Source organism: Panthera leo, chromosome D2 (genome assembly GCF_018350215.1).
Source record: "Panthera leo isolate Ple1 chromosome D2, P.leo_Ple1_pat1.1, whole genome shotgun sequence".
Taxonomy (NCBI): Eukaryota; Metazoa; Chordata; class Mammalia; order Carnivora; family Felidae; genus Panthera; species Panthera leo.
Window position 1 is genome coordinate 49,916,258 of NC_056689.1, and position 24,213 is coordinate 49,940,470.

The 24,213-nt window shown below is 42.4% G+C and overlaps 1 protein-coding gene across 5 annotated transcripts in view; it reads right to left on the reverse strand.

Moving 5' to 3' along the window:
• PANK1 (pantothenate kinase 1) overlaps positions 1-24,213 on the reverse strand; it is a 103,037-nt gene that overhangs the window by 17,007 nt on the left and 61,817 nt on the right. For all 5 annotated transcript variants that reach the window (XM_042908824.1, XM_042908823.1, XM_042908820.1 and 2 more), the window contains one exon: positions 9,361-9,713. In XM_042908824.1, coding sequence (XP_042764758.1) covers positions 9,361-9,696 — 336 coding nt within the window. In that variant the 5' untranslated portion in view covers positions 9,697-9,713. The remainder of the gene's footprint in view (positions 1-9,360; positions 9,714-24,213) is intronic.

Sequence of the window (24,213 nt, forward strand, 5' to 3'; positions counted from 1 at the left end):
GAGAACAAAACCTCATGAGAGAGGCTATGACCACTTCCGGGGAAGCCCCGTAGGCTTTTAGCTGGACTTAAAATGTGTTATTAACAGTAAAAGCATGACAATATTTTTGAAACACTGAGTTGTGCAATCTGGTTGTAATTAGTCATTCTGCCAGAGAAGCACCTTTGCCGGACATCGTGTCTGCCCAGAGTGGGAAATGAGGGACAGGAAATTGCCTGCTTTCCGGGAAAGCATCCAGTAGCATGTGTCATGGGTTGAACTGGTGGGCCCTGAAAGGTATGTTCATGTCCTAATTTTTAGAGCCTGTGACTGTTACCTGATTTTGAAAAAGGGTCTTTGCAGATGTTATTCAGTTAAGGATCCTGAGATGAAGAGAACATCCTGTATTATCTGAGTGGACTCTAAGTCCACTGCCGAGTTTCCTTATGAGACACACAGTAAAGAGCTGATGGCCAGAGGAGAAGGCCAGGTGAAGACAGAGGCAGAGATTGGAGTACTGCACTACAGGCCAACAAATGCCAACGGCCACCAGAAGCTGGAAGAGGCAAGGAACAGAATCTGCCCGAGAGCCTCTAAGGGAAGTGTGGTCCTGCCATCACCTTGATTTGGGTCATGTGGCCTCCAGAACTATGACTGAATCCATTTCTGTTGTCTTAAGCCACTACGTTTGGGATAATTTGTTACAGCAGCCACAGGAAACGAACAGAGCGCATCGCTAAGACCGGGGCTCCCCTGCAGGGCAGAGAGTGAGAATGTTCTGAGAGCAGAGAGAATCCCACACTTCTTTGACATGATGAGGTCCTTAGGGAGGCACAGCGAGCCTAGGAGCTGGAGACAAACACCTCTGAGCCTTCGAAATCCAGCTCTCCTTTTCCCAGGCCTGGGCTTTGGAGTTTAGATAGACCTGGCTTTGAATTCTAGCTCTAACACTTAACTGAGGGATGTGGGGCAAGTTATTTAACTTGTCAAGCCTCAGGCTGCTTCTCTGTAAAATGGGGATGATATCCACTGTACAGTGTTGTTGTAGAGATTTCATGATAATAATATATGTACAAAAGGCTCAAAAGATGTTGGCTATTTTATTAATAGTGGAGGTGGTCCTAAAGTGCCTTTTCATGCTCCTCTGAGACAAAAACTCCCATTCTCCCAGGTACAGGGGGAAAAAAGAAAATGGGAATGAGTTGGCTGTGGGGCAGGCTTAGGGGAGAATGGCTCCTTTGCATCCTCAAAAGTTTAATTCATAGCCCCCAAGAGTCGTATTATTGCTGGTCCATATGTCTCAGTTGAGGACAATTTCGCATGGACAAAAAAAGAAAGAAAGAAAGAAGGAAAGAAGGAAAGAAGGAAAGAAAGAAAGAAAGAAAGAAAGAAAGAAAGAAAGAAAGAAAGAAAGAAAAAATCTAATAATCATCAACATGAGTTGAGGATCATTTCCTATGGACTAAAAAAAAAAGAAAAAAGAAAATCTAAAAATCATCAGTATGACACTGAACTAATGAAAGAAGATAATTTGGCAGGTCTAACTTAAATTTAAAAATATATATGTCTTTGGGGGGCTGCGTGGATGGCTCAGTCGGTTGAGCGTCCAACTTCGGCTCAGGTCACAGGTTCACGGACTTCACTGTCTTTCTCTCTCTCTCAAAAAGAACAAGAAATAAAGATTAAAAAAATCTTTAAGAAAATAATAGCTAGTGTTTATTGTGTATTACATGCTAAGAACTTGTAGTAGATCATTTAATTCTCAGGGAACCCAAAAGTAGGTATTTTATCCTTTATGATTAAGGCTCCCAGAGCTTAAATAACTTTCCTTCGGTGATACAGCTAGCAAACAGCTCCCAGTGACTCCCTGTTCTTCTCTTGTCTCCACAATGCAAAGTACTTCTGGGATCTGGAAACAACCTCTACAATTGCTGTACTTAGATATTTTGCCAGAAAGGCATCGTTTTCATTATAAAAGTTAGCAGCTGGAAGAAAACTTTTGACTTCATATCACCCATCTGAATTTTCCCATTCAACAAAACCCACTAAATCTATACCTATAGAGCAGAATTAGTTTGAACAGGTTACCAGCAAGGTGGTACAAGTTTTCTTATACAAAGAATTATTCTGTTGTTTTTTTTTTTTAATTTAAAGATCTAATTGGCTTTGTTCGATGATTCATGAATTGGGCAGCATATCATCCAACAAGTAGAAAGGAGGTCCCCAGAAACAATCATCCTAAATGACACTTGCTGATAAAGTAAACCTATCTCATACATGATTCCAAACATTTCCTTTTTTTACCAAGTGAAAACTTGGGGTGTGATGCAAGTAATCATATACGTTTTAAGGGGGTAATACTTTAGGTAGAAAACTACCTGCAGACCTGAAAAGATTGTATGACACATATGAAACCCCATGCTCTTCCGCTTAGAGCATTAACCACATCCGGGCTTTGTTTATGGTTCATCAGGTGCCCCTGAGCTCAGCGCTCAAAGGCCTGTCCCATCGTAATTGTTTAATAAACATTTTTTTCAATGGGACAGGGAAAGTTAGTGCTTCTTGGGTCAAACCAAACTGAAAAGTATCAATTTCATCAGCCAGTCTTGGGACCATAGGTTAACCTGCTTAAAAATTAATCAGAGGTCCATCAACCATATTGACAGCCATGCCCAGAGCCAACATCACAAACGTAGAGACATGGTGTGGCACAGCTTTTATGCTGTGGAAAAAGAAAAACCTCAAGGCAAATAAACTAAGCACATACAAACTTTGATCTGAAAGAAAACATCGTTATCTCATTTTTCCCATCAAAATCATTTTCGGGGCGCCTGGGTGGCTCAGTCGGTTAAGTGTCCAACTCTTGATTTCGGCTCAGGTCATGATTTCATGGTTTGTGGGTTTGAGCCCTGTGTCAGGCTCCTTGCTGACGGTGCTGAGCCTGCTTGGGGTTCTTTCTCTCCCTCTCCCTCTGCCCCCCACCTCCCATCACTCCTTCTCTCTCTCTCTCTCTCAAAATAAATAAATAAACATTAAAAAATTTTTCAAATAAAGTGCTAGCAGCGAATAAACATCTCTGCTATACATTTTACTGAGGGGTGGATATTTCCAAAGCCCAGGTCATGCATCCCCAAACTGGGAAACAGAAATTAGTCACTTTCGGAGACCTGTAGAGACCTCCCTCAAAAGTCTTCACCATCCAGGAAAAAGTCCAGGCTCCCAAGTGTTAAGCAATGGGCCAAGTCCTTACTTGGATATTCAAACAGACCAACTGAAATTCAGAACAAGATGGGAATTACCCCCCAGACTTTCTACTTTGTAAATACAACTATATAACTTTGTGGAAAGCCTAAAACAGCACGTTCAGATCCTAGCTATGGAAAAACACTCATTCTCCAAAAAACACATTTAGTTTTTTTTTTTATATCGGGGGTAACAAATGCAAATACCTACAGGAGACAGTAAGAAAACATGAAGAGTGAAGCCCTAGAGTGGATGTAAAGTAACAGGATGATGGGGATTGTTGCACACAGAACAATATACACATATTTACAATTCGCCTGTAGCCCATTGTTGCCCTATGGTAAAGGGAGCTCAGTGTAATAAATTATCTGACAGAGAATTAACTTTTTAAAAATATTGCAGGCCAACCAAACATTTCTGTGGGCTGATTCTGACTTCTATCCTACTAACTTTATATATATTCTAATGCTCATCTCTATAATGGGTCTTAAATGATGATAGATCTGAAACATCAGATCCAGCAAACACACAGATGAAGCTATAACTAATGTGAACATCATCTTGTAACCAAGGTGTGCTGGTAAATGTTTAACAACCAGCTCTCTGGGAGCAAAAGCCCTGTTTTATAGCATTTACCAATTTCTGTGGCATAATCGCCCCCACAATGGCTAATTTCAAGCTCCCAACATGATGTCACTAACACAGAGTTGAGAAGACATGCACACAATGAGCTCTCTTAAGCCGGTAGGAACTGGCCCCAGCACCCCACTGCTTGTAAGTCTCCTCACCACTTTCAGAAAGTATGGCTTCTGCCAATTCCTAAATAATTAAGCTTAAACTACTCCCCAAATATAAAAGCAACAAACCTAAGCTTGTCCTAAGACTCAAACTCTGTGTAAATAATGGAAGCTAGTAAAAAAATTGTATGATCTCATCCGTAGGACTTGAGGCAGGGAAGCTATTATTATTATTATTATTATTATTACTCATTTTGCAGATGAAACGCATCACCAGGGGTCAGCTGTTAAGTGACCTATCCCGGATCCCAAGGCTAGCAAGTAGGGGAAGAGGTAGAGTAGAAAAAACTTTCAAACTTACAACTATGATGAACTCACATTGTTTGCCCAGTACTAAAGTCACCCGAGCAAGCGTATGGGTGCGGTGGGATTCTCAGACTATAGGACCCATCAGAATCACTAGGAGGGTTTGTTGAAACACAGACCATTGGGCTCCACTCCCAGGGATTCTGACTGTATTTCTAACAATATCCCAGGTGATGTTGATGCTGCTGGGCCTTGGACCACACAGTATTAGGAGCTGAAGAGCTGGGATGAGTCCATGACCCCAGAACAGTGAGTACAGGTGTTCAATAAGGTCACATACTCTCCCTAATAGCACCTGCCCTATCTAACTCATAGAGCTATTATCTTCAAGAATCAAATGAGGGGCGCCTGGGTGGCTCAGTTGGTTGAGCATCTGCCTCTTGATTTCAGCTCAGGTCATGATCCCAGGGTTGTGGGCGTGAGCCCTGTGTGGGGCTCTGCACTAAGCATGGAGCCTGCTTGAGATTCTCTCTCTCTCTCTCTCTCTCTCTCTCTCTCTCTCTCTCTCTCAAAAAAAAAAAAAAAAAAGAAGAATCAAATGAGACACCTGTGTGAAAATGTTTTGGCTACTATAAAGAACTATACACATGGGTTCTAATTATGTGAGAAATAAAATAATTTGGGACTTCTTCTCTTGAGTTGAAATGCACTGTTCCACTATTGGAAACACTATTTCCACAATGAAGACCCTAATTTGTAGAGGGAGTTCTATGATACCTCTATGCTAATATTAGAAAAAATGTGGGTCCTAAACACAAGGCATGCTCAGGATACAATTAGGTGAAAGGTTCTCCTTATGTGCTTCAGCCCAGTCTGTCAAAAATAACTAAATAAGGAGTTAAATAGATAAATCTGGTAAAAAACAAAAAACAAAAACCAAAAAAACCCCAAAAACATCCCAAGAGGTTCCATATCCACTCTTATGGGGTTATTTGATGGACCTGCCCCAAACCAGCTATATTACTCCCCTGTAGTTGAGAAATAAGTCACCAAATTGTATTTTAGACATGAATAAAATACACATCTGGATGATACCCTACACTTCCCAACGGCGCTTTTGAGGACACTGGTTCCATAAAACATATTGGAAGATGGAGAAACCACCAATGGCAGAAACCAAGAATAATTTGCATATAAAAGAGTTGATTCGGAATTACAAATTTCACTCTGGGCTCTTTTTTCTTCTCAAAGAAGACCTAGGAGACCCGAGACAGATGAATTTTTCAAACACGTTCTGTGAGTAAGAAATATAACAAAACCTGCAAGATGGCTTCTTCCTCCCTGCACCCAATAACAAAGAGGCCATAGCGTCAAGCCAGTCACAAGTGGAGAATGACATTGTCTACCAAACCTTATGCTGCTGCAATATCACGAATTAGTCCCTGGATTAATAATAGGAACCAAGCTAATAAATGTTCTTGAATGATCCACTTAGATTTAGATTTTCACATTTCCACAATTGTCCTCCCTCTTCCTGATAATTTTTCCACTAATTTTTTTTTTTTACTGTTTACTTATTTTTGAGAGAGAGAGACAGAGCATGAGTGGAGAAGGGGCAGAGAGAGAGGGAGACACAGAATCTGAAGCAGGCTCCAGGTCCTGAGCTGTCAGCACAGAGCCCAACACAGGGCTCGAACTCGTGAACCATGGGCTCTGAGTTGAAGTCGGACACTTAACCAACTGAGCCACCCTGGTGCCCCTCTAGTGAGTTCTTCAAAAGAAAACTCACAGAATAGAGACAGGGGATAGACAAGTCTTCTCCTTGAAGATCACTTTCTTCAATGGTGGGATTGCTCATTGGCTTATCAATTTTTAGACCATTTGTAGTTAGATTAAGTTTTTCTTCTGTGTTCCATTTTGGTGTATCATTAACTCAGAAGGCTAACTTCTGAGTGTCAGAAGTTTATTTGTGACAGTGACCCTAAAATGTTAAAAGGAGAAGAAAGGAAAAAAGGAAAGAAGAGAGGAAAAAAAAAGAAGGGAAAAATAAGGAAGAAAGAATTGCAGCTTTGTTCAGTTGAAAGTATTCTACATGGGGGTCTAACTTAATGCTTGTCTCATGGTGTATAGCTCTTTCTTGTACATTCTAAATTGGATGAAGACTAGTTGATATTATTTAAGGATTTAAGTATATTTACTATAAATGAAAAAGATATAGTCATTAGATATAACAATTGCTGACTATTCAGGGTCTGCTGAACATCTTTCAGTTAGCTCTAACTACTCAGGCTTTAAAAACACATTTCTGCAAAGCTGTATTGTACCCCAATCAGTAATTTTATACAATAACAATGACAGGACTTTATAGTATATATATATATATATATATATATATATATATATATATATATATATGGGTATATATATATATATATATATATATATATATATGGACATATCCATATATATATATATGCTATATACTGCTTTATGTTGTCAGATTCCTTAGTATATATATTGATCATTTACAACCAACCACGTAAGCACCTTCAATTTTCTACTCTGGAAAAGGGAAGAGACAAAAGCTTGCATTTAGCACACCTAAGGGTCTTAGTACTTACTGTTCCCTCTGCCTAAAATACCCTTCCCCAGATACTGGTCTGATGTGCTTCATTACTTCTTTTGGTTCCCGCACCAATGTTACCTCATCACACTAAAATCTCCCAACACTCCCTATCTCCTTTACTCTGCTTTTTTCCTTCCTCCATAATATACATACATATGTGTGTGTGTGTGTGTGTGTGTGTGTGTGTGTGCGCGCGCGCGCGCGTGTGTGTAGTGGCGGTACCTTCTATATTCACTTGCTTATTTAATTACTGACCATCTCCCCACACTATAAGGTAGCTCCTCAAGGGCAGGGGCTTTGTTTTGTTCCCAACAGTACTTGACGCCCAGAAGGAGCACAATACATACTTGTGTACTGTGGACAGAGGATGGTAAGACCTATTCATCCTCACAAACTTTGGAAGGATAGGGGCACATAACTCAGCACCCTGGCAAACAGGCTACGGGAAGCGATGAATTCTGTCTTCGCTTTGGCTGAGACTGAGCATGGAAACAGAAGGCAACCCATTTACTTTTTTATGGATGTACGCCCCCAGCTGGCCAGGCTGTTTGGCAAATACTCCAGACTTGCTCCCTGCTCCAATCTATTCATTAGGCTCCAACAGCCTGCCTGAAGGAGCAGCGCCTTCTTTACTTTGGTGGTAATAAGGTATGACCTCGCTTAGTTCAGAACCTTGAGAAACACACTTGCCCACGGCTAACATATATTGAGTAACTTTCTCTCAGAATGTACATTACCCAGAAGGAGGAACGGAGGCATTGAGGGATGTTGCATAAATGCTCTAGGTCAACTTGCTTCCCTTTAAGCTCCCTAGTGGAGGTGTTCAGATAGGCTGACACAAGGAAGCTCCTAGCACTAGGGCTGGCTCAGCATTTTCTCCTGAATCAGAATTGAGCTGACATCCTAGTGCTTACAAGGGGGCACTACCACAGTCTCTTCGTTTTAAAAAACGTTTTTAAGTTTGGTTATTTATTTAGAAAGAGAGACAGAGAGAGTGAGCAGGAGAGGGACAGAGAGAGGGAGAGAGAGAATCCCAAGAAGACTCTGCTCTATCAGCATGGAGCCTGACATGGGGCTCGAACTCATCAATGTGAGATCACAACCTGAGCCAAACCCAAGAGTGGGACGCTTAACTGACTGAGCCACCCAGGTGCCCATTACTGAAGCCTCTTAATCTCTCTTTAGCTTTAGTTTCCTTATCCATGTAGGCCACGAATGCTATACTTTCTGGTCTCCGAAGGTGACTTCAGGCTCTGATGTCCTAGAACTCCTCCCTCTTCTCTTCATTTTCCTGCCACTTTTCTACAGATGATGAAACTAAAAAGGGATATGTCTTGCTCGAAGTCACCCAGCTGGTTAAATGCAGAGACAACACTAAAATTCAGGTTCAGTGCTTTTCCAATGATGAATTCAAATTTAATTTTCATGCCCCTGGATCTCAGCCTTTTCAGTTTCCAAATTCTTTGATCATTGGGTCCCTTTGGTGGGAAAGAGATGCCATGTACCCCAGGCTTTGAAAACGTGTATTTTGTAACTCATCTCACTACATTTTCAACTTTCTGGCAAGACTAGCCCCCAAGTCTTCCAACCCTTTCGTCTCTAATGTCCAGTCACTTCTGCCGAGCCTAGCTTCCCTGATTTTCTCTTTACTTTCTACATCCATTATTTCACTTTATCCTCCTTTTGTTCCGTGCGGGTTGAGGCTGGGTGGTATAGAGATTATCCTGACTGCAGAGATGGGGAAATTGGAACACACAGCTGTTGAAAGATCGCTAAAGAAAGAGAAACATGAGATATCTTACTCATCCGTGTCCTCCATTTAGCCAGTTTTCTCAAATGTAAATGAGCAATGCAGAGCTGGTATGGACTGCCCATTGGGAGACAGCATTATTCTTAGTACGTGAAATCACGCTCCCCAAATCTTACTCGCTAATAAAGGAAGTCACCTATAAATAGTATCAGGTGTTTCATTTCTGTCTCGGACAAAACTTCTGAGTGACAGTCACAAAACAAAAAAAAGACACTCAGAGCAAATAATAGGTAGACGGCAGTAAAAAATGTTCGCAGGATGTATAGAAAGCCTCTCTGGCGGGCCTCAGTCTCTCTAGCTAGAAAACCGGCATGGTGTTTATGCTTTTCGCGACGCCGTGAAAAGCGTCTGTGGACAAGTCAAAGATACTTCGGACAGGGATCGATACAATCTCATCTTTGGCATATTGTGCAACAGTAGCTGTAGCAAAGATGATGACAATAGCTAATATTTACGAGCATTTACTAAATGCCAGGGACATACTACTGTCTCATTGAAACCTTAACAACCCTAGGAGGTAGGAACTACTCATCTACAGGAGGGAACGGAGGCACAGACAAGGTGAGGTAAACCTGTCCAGAGCCCAAGACTAGTAGTCTAGCTCTCCCATATGAGAAGCCAGGTGGTTTTGTGGTTTAGCAAGTACAAACCTGACATACCATTCTGAAGTCCTTTTCGAACTTGAAAGCCCCACCTCCCGTGGCACAGAGCGTGGTGTGGAGGCTGGAGAAGTTCTTCTCGCTGCCCATCTGAATGAACCTGTGCATAGCACAGCTGGGGAAGCGGATGAAGTGCAGGTTCCCTTTGCGCCCACACATGGTCAGATTTTTCAGTTCTAGATGGACGTCTCGGATCCCGGTTTTCCCATAAGCCGTATTGGAAGTCAAATACTTTCTGATGCTCTTCAGGTTCTCTACCTCCTCTTGCTCCTCTTCGGCTGTAATATCCTTTGGCTCAAAGTAGACCAATTTAACCAGCGTTCCACCGATGTCCATCCCAAACCACGGGAAGGCTAGAGGACAGAAAGATAGTACTGGTGAATCCCATGCATTGGGAGAGACGTTCAATTTCTGAATATTCAATAACGAAATGCGATGGTGTCACATCTGAACGTACATTTAATATCCAAGCCACCTGAATTCAACCAGACGTGCCTAAAAGAAGAGACGGGCAAGGGGAAATCCACCATTCGAGTGGTGCCCATGTGTCTGCCCATAGTCCACTCAGACTGTGCCTCAGAACTGAGGTTGAGAAGAGAACTAAGACGTTGCAGTCCCCTAGGCTCGTCTCAATTCCCAGGGCTTCTCAGAGCTCGAGTGTCTCCCCAAGCCGAGCGCAATTCCAATATTTAAAGATTTCTTTTTGCAGGCACCATGGCTCTCAAATGCTCTCTTATCAGAATCTCAGTCAAAGAAACAGTGATCTGTTCCAATGCCAGGGGAAAAACTGGCTATGCCAGGTGTACCCGAGGCGTGATGGTCTCTAACCCACTTGGCACACCCCTAGGGCACTTTGCAGTAACAACTGATAGAGTATTCAATTTTTGCCTCCATGAGCCGACTCCACTGCTTTAATCTACAGAATAGGCAGGAAGGAGAAAGTGAGAGAAAGTGGGTGATGAGAGATGATGATCCTATGGTGACAGAACTCTAAAAAGTTATAACTCCTCTTATAGCTCATTTCTTCATTAAGCAGAGTCACTCTCTTCATCTCAAATGGCCTGCTAAGGAGTCCTCAACCCAGCGGTGTGTCAGACTCGCCTTTAGCATCCCAATTCTGGTCTCCTCTCTCACAGGTTCTGACTTTAATTCAAGGTTGCAACCTGGGCATGAGTATTTTTTGAAAGTTCCCCAGTGGTTCCAATCTGCAGGCTTGGGAATCACTAAACTGGAAGAACCATGGCCTCTGACAGGCAAGCCCACAAATGAGCACAGCTCCTGACCAGGTCTGCAACCTAAGGCAAGCCTTTAGGAGATGGTGTGTGTGTGTGTGTGTGTGTGTGTGTGTGTGTGTGTGTGTATACGTATATATCTATAAAGCCTCCTGGAGATGTTTATCTATAACAAAACAAATCTCCATCATAATTATTTTTGTTATGAAAAGAACAGGCTGAGCTCCCTGAACTGACTAACTTCATTCAGAGGCAGCCTAGAAAGTTAACGCTGTGCAGTCAGATGCTCTGCAATGAACACAGAGCAAACCCAAATGAGATTCCAAAATCTGGGGTCTCCCTTTTCATTTCCATCAGTAGACTCCATGGACTAAATCTGAAACTGTAATATTAAAACTGAGTTTAAAGATATAGGGAGCAGGGGTGCCTGGAATGGCTCGGTCGGTTGAGCGTCTGATGCTTGGGTTTGGCTCAGGTCATGAACTCACAGTTTTTGAGTTCGAGCCCCACATCAGGCCCTGTGCTGACAGTGGGGAGCCTGCTTGGGATTCTCTCTCTTTCTCTCTCTGCCCCTCCCCCACTTGCACTGTCTTCATCTCTTAAAATAAATTAAATTAAATTAAAATTTAAAAAAAGATACAGGGAGATACAATGACTTCTTTCAATAAGTTGATTTTATTCCGCCCTAGAGAACATCCATATGAGCCCTGGTCAGGTTGTGCATGCCACACCCAGAGGTCACATTGCCAGGAGCATAAGTGAGACCCACAGAAGTTGTTTTTTCTGGGCTGCCCTACTACTTTGCCCTCGACATCAGTAGGCTGGGGAGGGTGGAAGGAGAGGAACACAGCAGGAAGCCATCCCTGCACGTGCGATTTTCTCTCCAGTGCTTCGCTGCTGTCATTTTAGCTGTAATCCAAGCCGGCTGTTCCACACATGAAAAATGATACCCCAAACTCGCCCAAAGACTAAGAGCAGCAGATTCCACTGACAAGACCGAGGTGACAAGACCAAGTCCTGTGATAACTACGGAAGTTTGCAAAGCAAACGCTTGTCCCGGCAGATCACAGAAAACCGGAAACAGTTCATCACCACTGGTCAGTTCAACTCACAGGTGACGTTTCTTGGTCTGGTCTCTAAAACTCGCTGTCAGTATAGGTAATAGGGAAAGCCTCAAATCAGGATTCACAACTGCTTCCCATACGCAGGAGCCAGTAACCAGCTCACTGTCACTCCCTCCACCTCTCTAAGATCTCATTTCCAGCATCTGTGGAGGGAGTGGATTGCAGTATAATGGTCTCCAGTTCTCTTCCTACTACAAACTTCCTACAGATTCTTTCAGAAGTATAATAAAATCGCAACCACCCCAACCACGTAGGCTGACCAGAGCCCTAATTTCAACCTCCACTGAAATACTTGTGCCGTGTCAACAGGTGTCAGGACTATGCAATCAGTGTTGCAGGTATAATCCTTTCTTCTCATAGTAGGAAAGACACCTACCACTGGACAGGATGGGGGAAGGGTATTCTGGAACTTTGCTAGGCTACTCATTTGGAAACACTGTGGCAACATCTAGTAAAATGAAAAGTACTAGTACATTTTTAATCCAGCTAATCCCTCTCCTGGACGGTATTCAAAAAGCACCAGCATTTGAGGATAGATATAAGAATATTCTAGCAGCAACCTTTGCAGTGGCCAAATTAAAACAAAAACAAAAACAGAACAGAAAACAAATTGCCTACCCAGTAACAGGAAAACACAGTGTATTCTTTCCAAATCATGGAATACTGGACAGCCACCGAAAAGAATGAATGAGATCTATACCAGCTGCCTGGAGAGATAGCCTTAAGCTTCTGTTAATGAGAAAGGTAAGAGATAGCCAGAAGTGTAAATAATTTGGTTTGAAAAAAAAGGGGGAGGGAAGGAAGGCAGGAAAGAAGGCAGGTGAAAAGGAGACCCGTAGGTTTATGATTATATGATTATATATCTGCTGAAAGATATAGAAGGCTATCAATCCCTCCAGGTTGTTAATACCTTTAGGAGGTGGCAGAGGTAAGCAGGTTGTATGGGTGGAAGCTAGAGACTGGGGGAGGGGATGGAGAAAATTCTACACTCAGACATTTCGGTACATGCAGAAGTAAAAAAGAACATAAGAATAATTCAGTGACAGTGAAAAATAGGAGACTTCCCAGCACAGGATTGACAGAACACACTGTGTGAAACCCAGAAAATAACCTAGTTCTGTAGTAGAAATCCAGGATTCACGAAGCCACAGCTGCCCCCAGCCCTCTGCGATGAGGGGTCCCTCCGTGGTCCTTTGTGGATGCTGGTAAGTACAAGCATCCGCAAAGAGGTCTTACTTTTAAAAAACGTGACAGGGGACCTAAACATTTCATATGTTATTTAGAATCCTGCTACTTTCCTCCTGCCTCACCTCCTGCTCATTTCAAAGCTTTTGCTGGCCACTCAACAGAATGGTGGAAAAAAGTGTAGAGCTCTGAAAATTCCGTTAAATGTTGTATCAGCAGTTTTGCTTGAGGTAAGGGAATAGAGATCAGAATACTGTATTAGTTTACATGGCAAGAGAAATTGCTTTCATTTACCTATGTTCATGTCTTTTCTGTTTATGTGTGTTGTTTACTCATTTTTTTTTTATTTTTTAAAAAAAATTTTTTTTCAAAGTTTATTTATTTTTGAGACAGAGAGAGACAGAGCATGAACAGGGGAGGGGCAGAGAGAGAGGGAGACACAGAATCCGAAACAGGCCTCAGGCTCTGAGCGGTCAGCACAGAGCCCGACACGGGGCTCGAACTCACAGGCAGTGAGATCATGACCTGAGCCGAAGTCGGACGTTTAACCGACCGAGCCACCCAGGCGTCCCTTTACTCATTTTTGAGAGAGAGAGAGAAAGAGAGAAAGAGAGAAAGAGAGAGAGAGAGAGAGAGAGAGAGAGAGAGAGAGAGAGAGAGAGAGATGTGCTTAGAAAGTAATTGACTGGTTTACAAACCAAAAGAAAAGGGAATCAAGTCTATTAAGTCAGACTCACAGGGTTGGAAAAAGCAGCCGTTTCTCTTTCCCAAGAGATAAACAATGAAATGAGAAAAAGTCTTTGCATGGAAGAGGTCAATTAGCACTTAGCTTTGGGGTGAAAGAGAAGGGCTATCACGCTCAATCTTAACACTCTGAAAGGGTTACAGAGTGTCGGCAGCAGTTGACGTCATGGCTCCTTAGTTCATTCTTTCAATTAGAATACCTCAGGGAAAAAGAGACCAGAGGTGTGGCTTCCCAACCAAAGGCTGACAGGCTCAAAGTATCACCAATTAAGTTAATAAAGAAAGGTTGGGAGCAAAACCACAAAGGCATACAGTGAACAGAAGCATGCCAAGGGCTGAGGGCTTGGCATATGGAAATAAACTAGAGCTAAATAGATAGGAAACTGATTTCCTTTTGAAAAGAGTCGTACTGCCAGAGAAACCAAAAGCTGAACACTTGAGTCCCCCAACCCTCTAAAGTCTGCTGGGAGAGCTGCTCAGCTCCTATGGAAGGCATATTCTTCCGTCTTACTTTAGTTGTGATCAAGGAGGTTATTGGGAAAAACCAAGACCTGAAGCAATGGATTGGGGATCCCCTTCCCGAGACAACAATCAGGACCCCAGAGAACACCCTCTACATACTGGTCACCAGATGGATTTCAGAATTGCTTCAGCAGTTTAGAATGATTGAGGACCAATGAATGGATGTCTCCCATTCACCTCCTTTCTGAACAAGAGTGTATATTGAGGTTTCCAATCTTTTTTTCACCGTTACATATTCACATACAATGTGGGGGAGGGGGCACAGCAGGTAACTGGACTCTTTGAGTTCAGAAGTCTCTAGCTCAAGAGGACCCACCTCTGGAGTTGATGTCAAAACAACTTTGTATCACCCCCTCACTTAGATCCTACCGCACATCATCCAGATGCCACGACTGGGTGAGGCTACAGGGTTGTCTGCTCTGGAGTGCGAATGGCTGTATTTCACCTGCGGTTTCGGAGAGCAAGCCAGCTAGTTGGTAATCAGAAAAGTAAATTGCGATAGTCACTAGTGCTGCTGGTCAAATATTTCCAGTTCTCTCCCTTTTAGCCTCATGGGGTGAGACTGCAGCCCCCGGACATTTTATAACTGAGCTGGGCAATGTGCCTCATCTAGTCAGCGAGTTGTGCATGGACATAGGGTACATCACTTCCAGGCAAGAGCACTTACGGCCGGGGTGAGACCCTTCAGAGCTCTTTCTCTGTTACCATGTCCAGCAAGATCCAAGATAATGATGGGTCAGGGGGAGCGGGAGCCAGAATGGAGCCCGAACCACCTCCTTGATGGGCTTATAGTGTGAATGAGAAATAAACCTTTGTTGTTTTAAGGCACTGGGATTTAAGGGCTGTTATGCAGAATGATTTGCATATCCTCACTGATATACTCTAAGTCAAAATCCGCCCCCGCCCCCCCCCCCCCCCCCCCAACCCTCCTTCTCCTGCAGAACCAGATCCAGGGACTGCCAGTATCGCCGATAAACATGTGGTAGCTGGGTGTTAATAAAAAGGTATGTAGGTCCTGTTGTATTTATCTCTGCCTAAAAATTTCTAAAAACACAAACCAAAATTGGCACTCTGGTAGTAATTTAAAACTGTGAAATGAATCTGTATTCCAAATACTGTAGTGAAAATATTTACAAGTTTTATTGGTCATCAATGGCTTTGAAACAAAACCTGTTTCTTAGAGACGTTTTTGGAGCACTAGAATAGTCTCTGAGAGACACCTATGCTTCCTGTAGTAAATGTCAAGGGTTACACAATGACCTTATACAGTGACCAAATAGCATCAAGGAGCAAAGACTCCCCCCACCCCCCACCGCCATCCCCGCAAACAAAAAACAAAAACCCCAACAACCACAATGCAGAAAAGGTCAGAGAAACTATTTTAAAGGGCTAAGGGAGCCTGATACTAGAAAATCTACCTCCTCTTGAACAACAGCCAGAGCTTTAAGGTGTTCTTGGTGAGGCAAAGTTCACTAATACCAATATTTCTTCCTGTATGTAAGAGTAACTCCTTTGGGCACAGGTTTGACTTAGCAACCAGTTGCTGTCCTGCACAGTTGAACACATTTCTTGAGGTTCCACCAAGCTGGAATTGGATGAAATAATTGTGAATAGAAGGACTGAATTTCTTTTCCCACTGTTTGTGAATAGATTTGTTGAACAAATTAATGGGTAGAAAAGATATCTGAGTATTGTGTAATCAGAAAAAAGAAAAGACTTTTAAGGCACTGATATGGACGCTACGTGAATACTAATTATGTTGAAGTTGCTTAAGCACCTCTACATGTTAACAAACAAAAACTGTTAATCTAGATCCGAGTGTGTAATAGAATTGTATTTCTTAAAGTATTTGTTCTTTGAGGGCTAGCTTTCCCTTCACCATGTCTAAATGTAGTTGGTACTATAATGTAATCTTTGCTGATATATTCATAGAAACATTTAACTTGAAGAGGTGAAAGGGACCTTAGGTCGAGTCCAACATCCTGTTTACAGATAAGAAAATTATGGCTCAGAAAAGATCAAGGAATTGTCCAAGGTCAATCACAGTAGCTTCAGAACCCGTTTTCAGTTTCATGAGCTAGCAAGCTCCCCATTTTGCAAGGCTTGTCCAAGTTAAGTGGCTTGTCACTTGAAATGACAGCACCCCCACAGATAGGATGATCGTGGGCAAGTTTCTTCCTTGAGCCATTGACTAAGCTGTAAGGCAGAGATGGGCTCACTGATTACTGAAGTTCTGTCCACTTCTCACATCCCACCATCCTAAACACACACACAAAGCCCTCCAAAACCACACTTTTAACTGCATATAATGGAAGAGTTGAAAACCTAAGAACTATTTAAGGACCTTGAAGAAAGTGATACATGTAAAATTTAATAAAAGGGTTTCCATAACACTGTAAAGGAACCTGTAATTATTGCACATAGAGCAATCTGCTAAACATTAAATATTCTGTGCAAAGAAACTTGAGTCACGGTTTCTTGCAAATTAATGCACACCAGATTCCTTTAGTTTGAATTTTAGTCACATGGCAATCCCCAGGGTTGGCAAGGGTACAAGGACACAAGAACTTATAGAGTACCAACGGGAATGTAAACTAGTGCAATCTTTCCACGGGGGGTTTTGGAAATACCTATTAAAAAGCTCCAGATTCTTGCATTCTTTAATACATCAGTTCTGCTTTACCCTAAAGACATAGTTATGCACGCATTCAAAAATTTATCTTAAAAAAAGCACTGAACTTTTACCACTAATAACTAGAAAATTAATTACTGTCCAAAATTACAGAGTAGGTAGGTAAATTAAATAAATGATTGTCCATTCACACAAAGGGAAAAAAGGCCACCATTTTGTAGGACGGCATTTAATGATGTGAGGAGCATGTTCATTATATGTCGTTCGGTGAAAGGGCAGGTGATTAACTGGGATGCGTGTATGATTACTATTTTGGATAAAAATTCAACAGCTCTTTGTGCACAGAAAACAAGACTAGAAACTTCAGGCTGAAATATTAACAGCTGTTATCTCTGGGTCATGGAGGAGGGTGGATTTTTTTCTTCTTCTGTTTTTTCTGAAGATGCTTTTCAATTATTTACAATAATACATTTAATCTTAATAATCAGAGTTACTTTAGAATTCTCAAAAACTGCACTATAAAAATGCAAAAGAAAAAAAAATTGTTTTATTTGCTTCAATGCACCGATGGCAGATGTGGTCCCGCCCATGGGAAAGAGTGTGCCTACATTCCCCATCTCAACAGCCCCTCCCCTGCTCAGGCAGTACCCTGCCCATATCATGCCTGCTACTGAAATCCATTCGACACAGGCGATCAATGACAAGGAAAGCCTGAGCAAAGTTGCTTAACCAGTTAGATACTGGACATCCCTCAGGTGGGAGTTTAGGGTAGGAAGAGTCCTGATTTACGCCCCTGATTTACTGTCAGCGCAACACCTGTAAGTTAAAGTCGGCAATTCAAAACACACTTCGGGGGCAGAGGAATGTTTGGGGGAAAGGATCGTGGTGGGAAAGGTCACACATCCACGTGTGACAAAAACCTTCCTTCCACTGGCACATGGCCTCCGATTCCTGTCAACTTTCTCCTTGGCACGTGGGCTGGGAACAAGAAGGCTGATTTAAAGAAAAAAAAAAATGCCGATCATATTCTCATCTGCGAGAGGGAGAAAGAATAGCAGGAATTCCTTCCAGCACTTTTGAGGCAGACATAAGTATTATCACATCAGCCACCAGAACTAAGGCCCGATTTCACCAACTCCGCCATGCAGGCCCATGGTCTGTGACACACGATAGGCTCCGGGTCTAGGGCCTGCGATCTTTTTGGGCACTCACGAATGAAAATATTGTAATTTCTTTTAAAATTAGAAGAAAACATACAAACTTTCAGGTCGAAGAAAATGTGGTCACATGGCATCTCAACACATTCATCTTTCTACCAACAGAGTTGAAAATTATAACTTAAAATTTTTTTTTTATTCAGGAAGGAACGCATAAAGTGTCAGGAATCCACGAGAGTTAGTCTGTGTTTATTTACATTTTGCTCCACACCCAGTCCCAGGTCAGAACTGACAAGACATCAGACCAAAGTCTGCTTTGCATTTGCAATTTGAACTGGATTCCTATGGATTGTTTACAATTTTATTTCCTTAAAGCAACTTCATTTTAGTACTTCATGCAACCAAATTTTATTTTTATTTTTGTTTTTAAAGTAGGCTCCATGCCCAACATGGGGCTTGAAGTCACAACCCTGAGATTACAAATCACGTGCTCTACTGACTGAGCCAGCCAGGTGCCCCAGAGTGCACTAAATTTTAAAGTTAACTGTTTAAATTACATTTATTTAAAAATGACAGGCTATATTCAACCACATTCGTTCTCAAATTTGCCTCATTATAAAAACTGCCTAAGGCACTTGTTAAAAATATGAACTCCCAGGCCGTGGCCTGGAGATTGGGATGCAGCGGGACTGGAGAAAATATTTTCAACGAGGGGGACCTGTAATTCTCACTAGCCAAGTTCAAAACCACTGTTCTCATTGAATCAAAATGAGTGCTGTAAGTAGCTGGACCACAGTTTAAAAGTGAGAGATCAGAGTTTGAATGGGCTACTCTTGCTTGTAACTGTGAGGGAGCTCTAAGGAGGAACCCCGGGGTGGTGCCTGGTAATGACCTGGAAGAGGTTCCCATTCCGGAAACAGAAGGACCTGAACGCATCTAACTGCTTGTTAATGGAATTATTTAGGGGCAATTTATAACATGAGTGCCGCAGTATTTAATTTTAAATATAGCTTTTGGATTTCCACGTATCATCCATCCACAACGAAAGCCCCTGGCCGTGGGTTTAGAAACGTTCCACATATGATTAAGTTTTGGCAATGTGCTCCTCTCTCCCAGCGACTCCCATTTTTAAGGTAACCATGCATTTCTCCATAAGGAAGTCAGCTCAGGCAACAGTACCGGTGTATTTAGGTCAGGCAGGCAGATGTTCTTTGATTTGCAACCCATGTGGTTGACCTTGACACAGACAACCACGTGAAATCAGAACAACAAACAGAAACACCAACATGAAAGCTATGTTACTTTTTTTTTAGGTTAAGATTTGAGAGGCGGTAAAAAAAAAAAGCTCTTGCAGGGGGCCATTCTGGTGTCACCCATAAATGTATTCTTAGCTTGCCTTAGCTTGGACCTCGGCCAGCAGGAAGCAGGGGCAAGATGAAGCTAGAGGTGAAGGGACCCAAAAGGTCAAACTCGTGAGGTTAAAAAGCCTTTTCCTTGGGTCTCTTCCTTAAGGCCCTGAGCAGCTCAGGGAGGTGCAGTTTCGTTCCCAAGGTCCGAGAGCTTTCCCTGCCACTCTTACGAGAGAAAATCAGAGTAGACAAAGGGATGTCACTCTAGCGACCACCGAGCTCATTTTGTTCCTGTCACCCCCACAGTCAAGCCCTGGATTTCTGTCCCAGGTCATAAGGAGGGGAAATAATAGACAGATGAGAACTGTTTCCCATCCTGCAGTCATCTTGTGAGGCTGAGGAAGTGGGGGGGGGGGGGTGGCAGAAATACAATTACAGACAGTTAAGGTCATTGTCCCTATTTCTCACCAAGAACCTGTCTGTCCTGCCCAATCTAGAGGGAACAGAAGGTGAGTATCAACCTTCCACGTAGTCCTCGGCTTTGATTATGCCACCTTCATCATCAGAAGTACGGTCCCTGGAAGAAGATTCCGTAGTTTGGACTCTGCAGACACATGCGAAGGGACAAGCATACAGTGGCTCTTGGGGGCCACTCAAGATTGGCTCCAGTGTGATCATTTCAGCACCCAGAATAGACCCGAGCGTCCACCCAGGAATGGCTCCTCCAGCTACCTAATGTCCTGCACTGAAGCTCAAGATGGCAATCTCATTACCTGCTTAAACAAATCCCGGTTTAAGCCACCAAGAGGTTTAGCTTTCTGTCTTGACAAGCCACCAGAGCGTGCTTACTTACTCCAGGGATCTACTGACGATTTAATACCAGGGAGTGGTTAATTAAGGCTTTGGGGAGAACAGCATTGCCAAGTGGCACCACCGGGTGGAACAACAGGTTTACCAGAAATGGGCTTTGTTCATGTATTTTAGCTCGATGGCAAGAGCCTGGCAGATCTTTAAAGTCGAGCTGGGGGATGTTGGTGGGGGGGGGGGGGGACTGAGAAAAGGCGTGCCAACTGCTCACATGGCGCTGCAAGCTGGAAGAAAGAGGGGGTCACAAGTCCCTCTTCAAATAATCTGAGAACAACCACCTGCTTATGGACCCAGTGATTCATGAACACATGTTTATGCCCGTGAAAGTCACCGTGGCACAGAGCCGGGATACGGCAATGTACCTGCCCTCTTGGCACTTGCTTTCCAGTCTGCAGACCGATTGTTAATCAAGAACAACCAGGAACGAGTGAAAACTGCTAGGAGTGAAATCCACATTATTCGAGGACCAGACCTCACTTAATTAAAACAATCCTTTAGGGGGCGCCTGGCTGGCTAAGTCGGTAGAGCATGTGACTCGATCTTGGGGTTGTAACTTCGAGCCCCAGCTTGGGTGTAGAGAGATTACTTTTAAAAAATTAAATCTTTAAAACAGTCTTTTAGTATTTATGAATGGCAGCTCTAAGCAGGGTTCCCTCTTAGGTTCAATAACCATCACAAAGTAAAGCCTGACACTTCCTGGCCATTCGAGAACCTTGTAATTAAATTGGAGATGACACTCAAACCTACAAAAAGTTTAAAATCACTGGATGTTAGGGGTGCCTCGATGGCTCAGTCGGTTAAGCGTCTGACTTCAGCTCAGGTCATGATCTCCCAGTTCGTGGGTTCGAGCCCAGCATCAGGCTCTGTGCTGACAGCTCAGGGCCTGGAGCCTGCTTCAGATTCTGTGTCTCAGTCTCTCTCTGCCCCTCCCCGGCTCACACTCTGTCTCTCTCTCTCTCAAAAATAAATAAACATTAAAAAAATTTTTTTTAATTAAAAAAAAAAAACAATAAAATCACTTGATGTTAGCGTTGGAGGGACATAAGAGATCTTTTAGGGAAATGCATATCAAAACCACGATGAGATACCACTTTGAACCCACTAGAGTGACTATAATTTAAAAAACAGAAAATAACAAGTGTTGGTGAGGACGTGAAGAAACTGTGGCCCTCATACACCACTGGTGGGGATATAAAATAGTGCAGGGGCACCTGGGCGGCTCAGCTGGTTAAGCGTCTGACTTCCACTCAGGTTATGATCTCCTAGTTCATGGATTCGATCCCTGCATCGGGCTCTGTGCTGACAGCTCAGAGCCTGGAGCCTGCTTCGAATTCCGTGTCTCCCACTCTCTGTCCCTCCCCCACTCACGCTTTCTCTCTCTCTCTCTCTCTCTCAAAAATAAATACGCATTAAAAGATTAAAAAATAAAAAGAGCTTAATATTAAAAAAATAAAATAAAATAGTGCAGTCACTTTGGAAAACAGTCTGGCAGTTCTGCAGGAGGTTAAACGTGAGTTTGTATGTGATCTAGCAAGTTCACTCTCGGGTACATACCCAAGAGAAGTGAAAACCTGTCCCCATAAAAAGTTGTACACAAATGTTCATAGCAGTGGAAACACCCCAAATGTCCATCAACTGATGAATGGATTAATAACCCATGCTGTCTCCAGGCTATGAAGTATTATTTGGCAATAAAAAAGAATTAAATGCTCATATACGTTAAGACATAAATGAACCTTGAAAACACTATGCTCCATGAAAGGAGCCAATCACAGAAAAGCACAGATAGTATGATTCCAATATATGACTGTCCACAATAGGTAAATCTGTAGAGACCGAAATATCAGTGGTTGCCCGGTTTCAGGAGTTGTGGGGGCAAAAAGGAGTGACTGCTAAGTAAGGTTTTGTAAGGGGGTGACAGAGTTTTCTAAAATTGATTGTGGTAATGGTTGCACTCTGCGAATACACTCAAACCCACCTAACTGTACACGTTAAGTGGGTGAATTGCATGTGCATTCTATCTTAATAAAGCAGATTTCATGCATATATAAAGCTCTGACCTAAACCCTTCATTTCATAGATAACTTTTAAAATAGAAATGCCAAATTATAATTGCTTTTGAAAAAAGTCTTTCTACAGATTTTCCCATATTTTTAAAGAAAATAAGCACAAGAAAATTTTAGATCTTCCTGATGACTGATGGGCATATGAGGGTCAATTTTTGTGCCCACTATATAGTGATGCCCTCAGAACCACATGAACCTCTCTCTGCTTCCAAGGCTACTAGGGTTTAAGTATTCTTTTGTCTCTATTATGGCTTTCTATGTCTTGCTTTTAGGCTAATCCTGTTAATTTCCTGCTGCTATCAATGTTACTGCAGTACATCTACCCCAAACCTGCTATATATGAATGCAGAGAAACCAGAAAATTCATGTCTGTTAACACTGAGCCTTTAGTAAGAGTAAACAGACTCAGAGAGAGCACAGGAAGTACACTAAATGTAGAATGCAAAAGCGTCTCCAATTTTATTTATTTCCCAACACTGATTTTGGTTGCTCAGACGTGTTTGCTTCCTTACCAGGTTCTCAGCTGCCTTCTGGCTTATTGCTGGCAAGTTTCCAGAGGTGACAGTCACTGTAATTAGTATTAAATGTTTTCTTTTACTGTAACAATTTTTATCCAAAGCACAGCTAGATGTAATATCTAACTGGAAAAAGAGGTGAAAACTTTAAAAATATAAACATGAGCATTCAAAGTATTCTGTTTATCTGGTGCCAATTAGTTTGGGGACAGAGTGCCCTTCTCTATCATTCAGGTAAGATTTTCAAACAACTTAGCCCTGGAATTTTTTATTGCATCTTAACTATGGAACTCACAGAAGGAAGAGATAAAAGCAATACCTTACTTAACATTGGCTCATTTTAGAAAAAATAGTACACATTTAATGCAAAGTCCATCTATGAGACCAACACTGTTTTGATGTGTAAAGGCTGGACAGTTGTCACTTAGGGATGACAGCCGCAGTCTCATAAACTTCAGCACCCAATTTATTTTTGTACTTTGTCTGGATTGCGCAATATGGAGACAAGTTTGACTCACAGGGAGTAGGTGCAAATCCTAACTGTTTTCTGAACAGCTTTCCTTGCAATCCGGGGATTTCTGGAATCAAAACTGATTCAGTAGCTTGGACAGATTTACTGAAAATGTTTCACCAAAAAGCTGAACGCTAAAAATAACTAACGGCTCCTCAGTTTGCTTGTAATAAATATAAAAATCAAACAAAAGCCTCTAAACCTTATAATAAGTGCTAAAACTCTAAACTTGATGGGGTTATTCATTTACTTGTTATTATATAACTGACCTATGCCAGAGTGAGAGCATTTGCAAAGCAAATATGCCTAACTAAGCCTTGCCTAGAATGTAACTGAGTGTGGTACACGTGTACGGAGGTGGTATATTAGCTTGTGCAATTTTATGTGGATATACGTGCCCAGGCCAAACTTTTTAAAAGACTTCAGAGCTATAAACTTGCCAATCAATGCTCTACTTATAAGAATTCAGAAAAAATGGGGCACCTGGGTGGCTCAGTTGGTTGAGCATCCGGTCATGATCTAGCCCTCTGTGAGTTCTGGCCCCGTGTCGGGCTCTGTGCTGACAGCTCGGAGCCTGGAGCCCGCTTCGGATTCTGTGTCTCCCTCTCTCTCTGCCCCTCCCCCACTCATGCTCTGTCTCCCTCTATCTCTCAAAAATCAATAAACGTTAAAAAATTGAAAAAAAAAAAGAATCCAGAAGAAACTTCTTCTAATGTCTACAAAAAATGGGTTAATCCAGCAGCAGCACTGTACCGACTAACATTAAGGGCTTACCATGTGCCAGGGTGTGTGCTAGAAGCTTTACATGCAATGTTTAATTTAATTCTCAGAACCCAACGAGGTAGGCATTCTTATTTATGCCCACTTTACAGATGACAGAACTGAGGCCGAGAAGTTAAGGCACTCACCCAAACATTAGTTACAGGGTTTTCAACATGCGTTTCAGTTA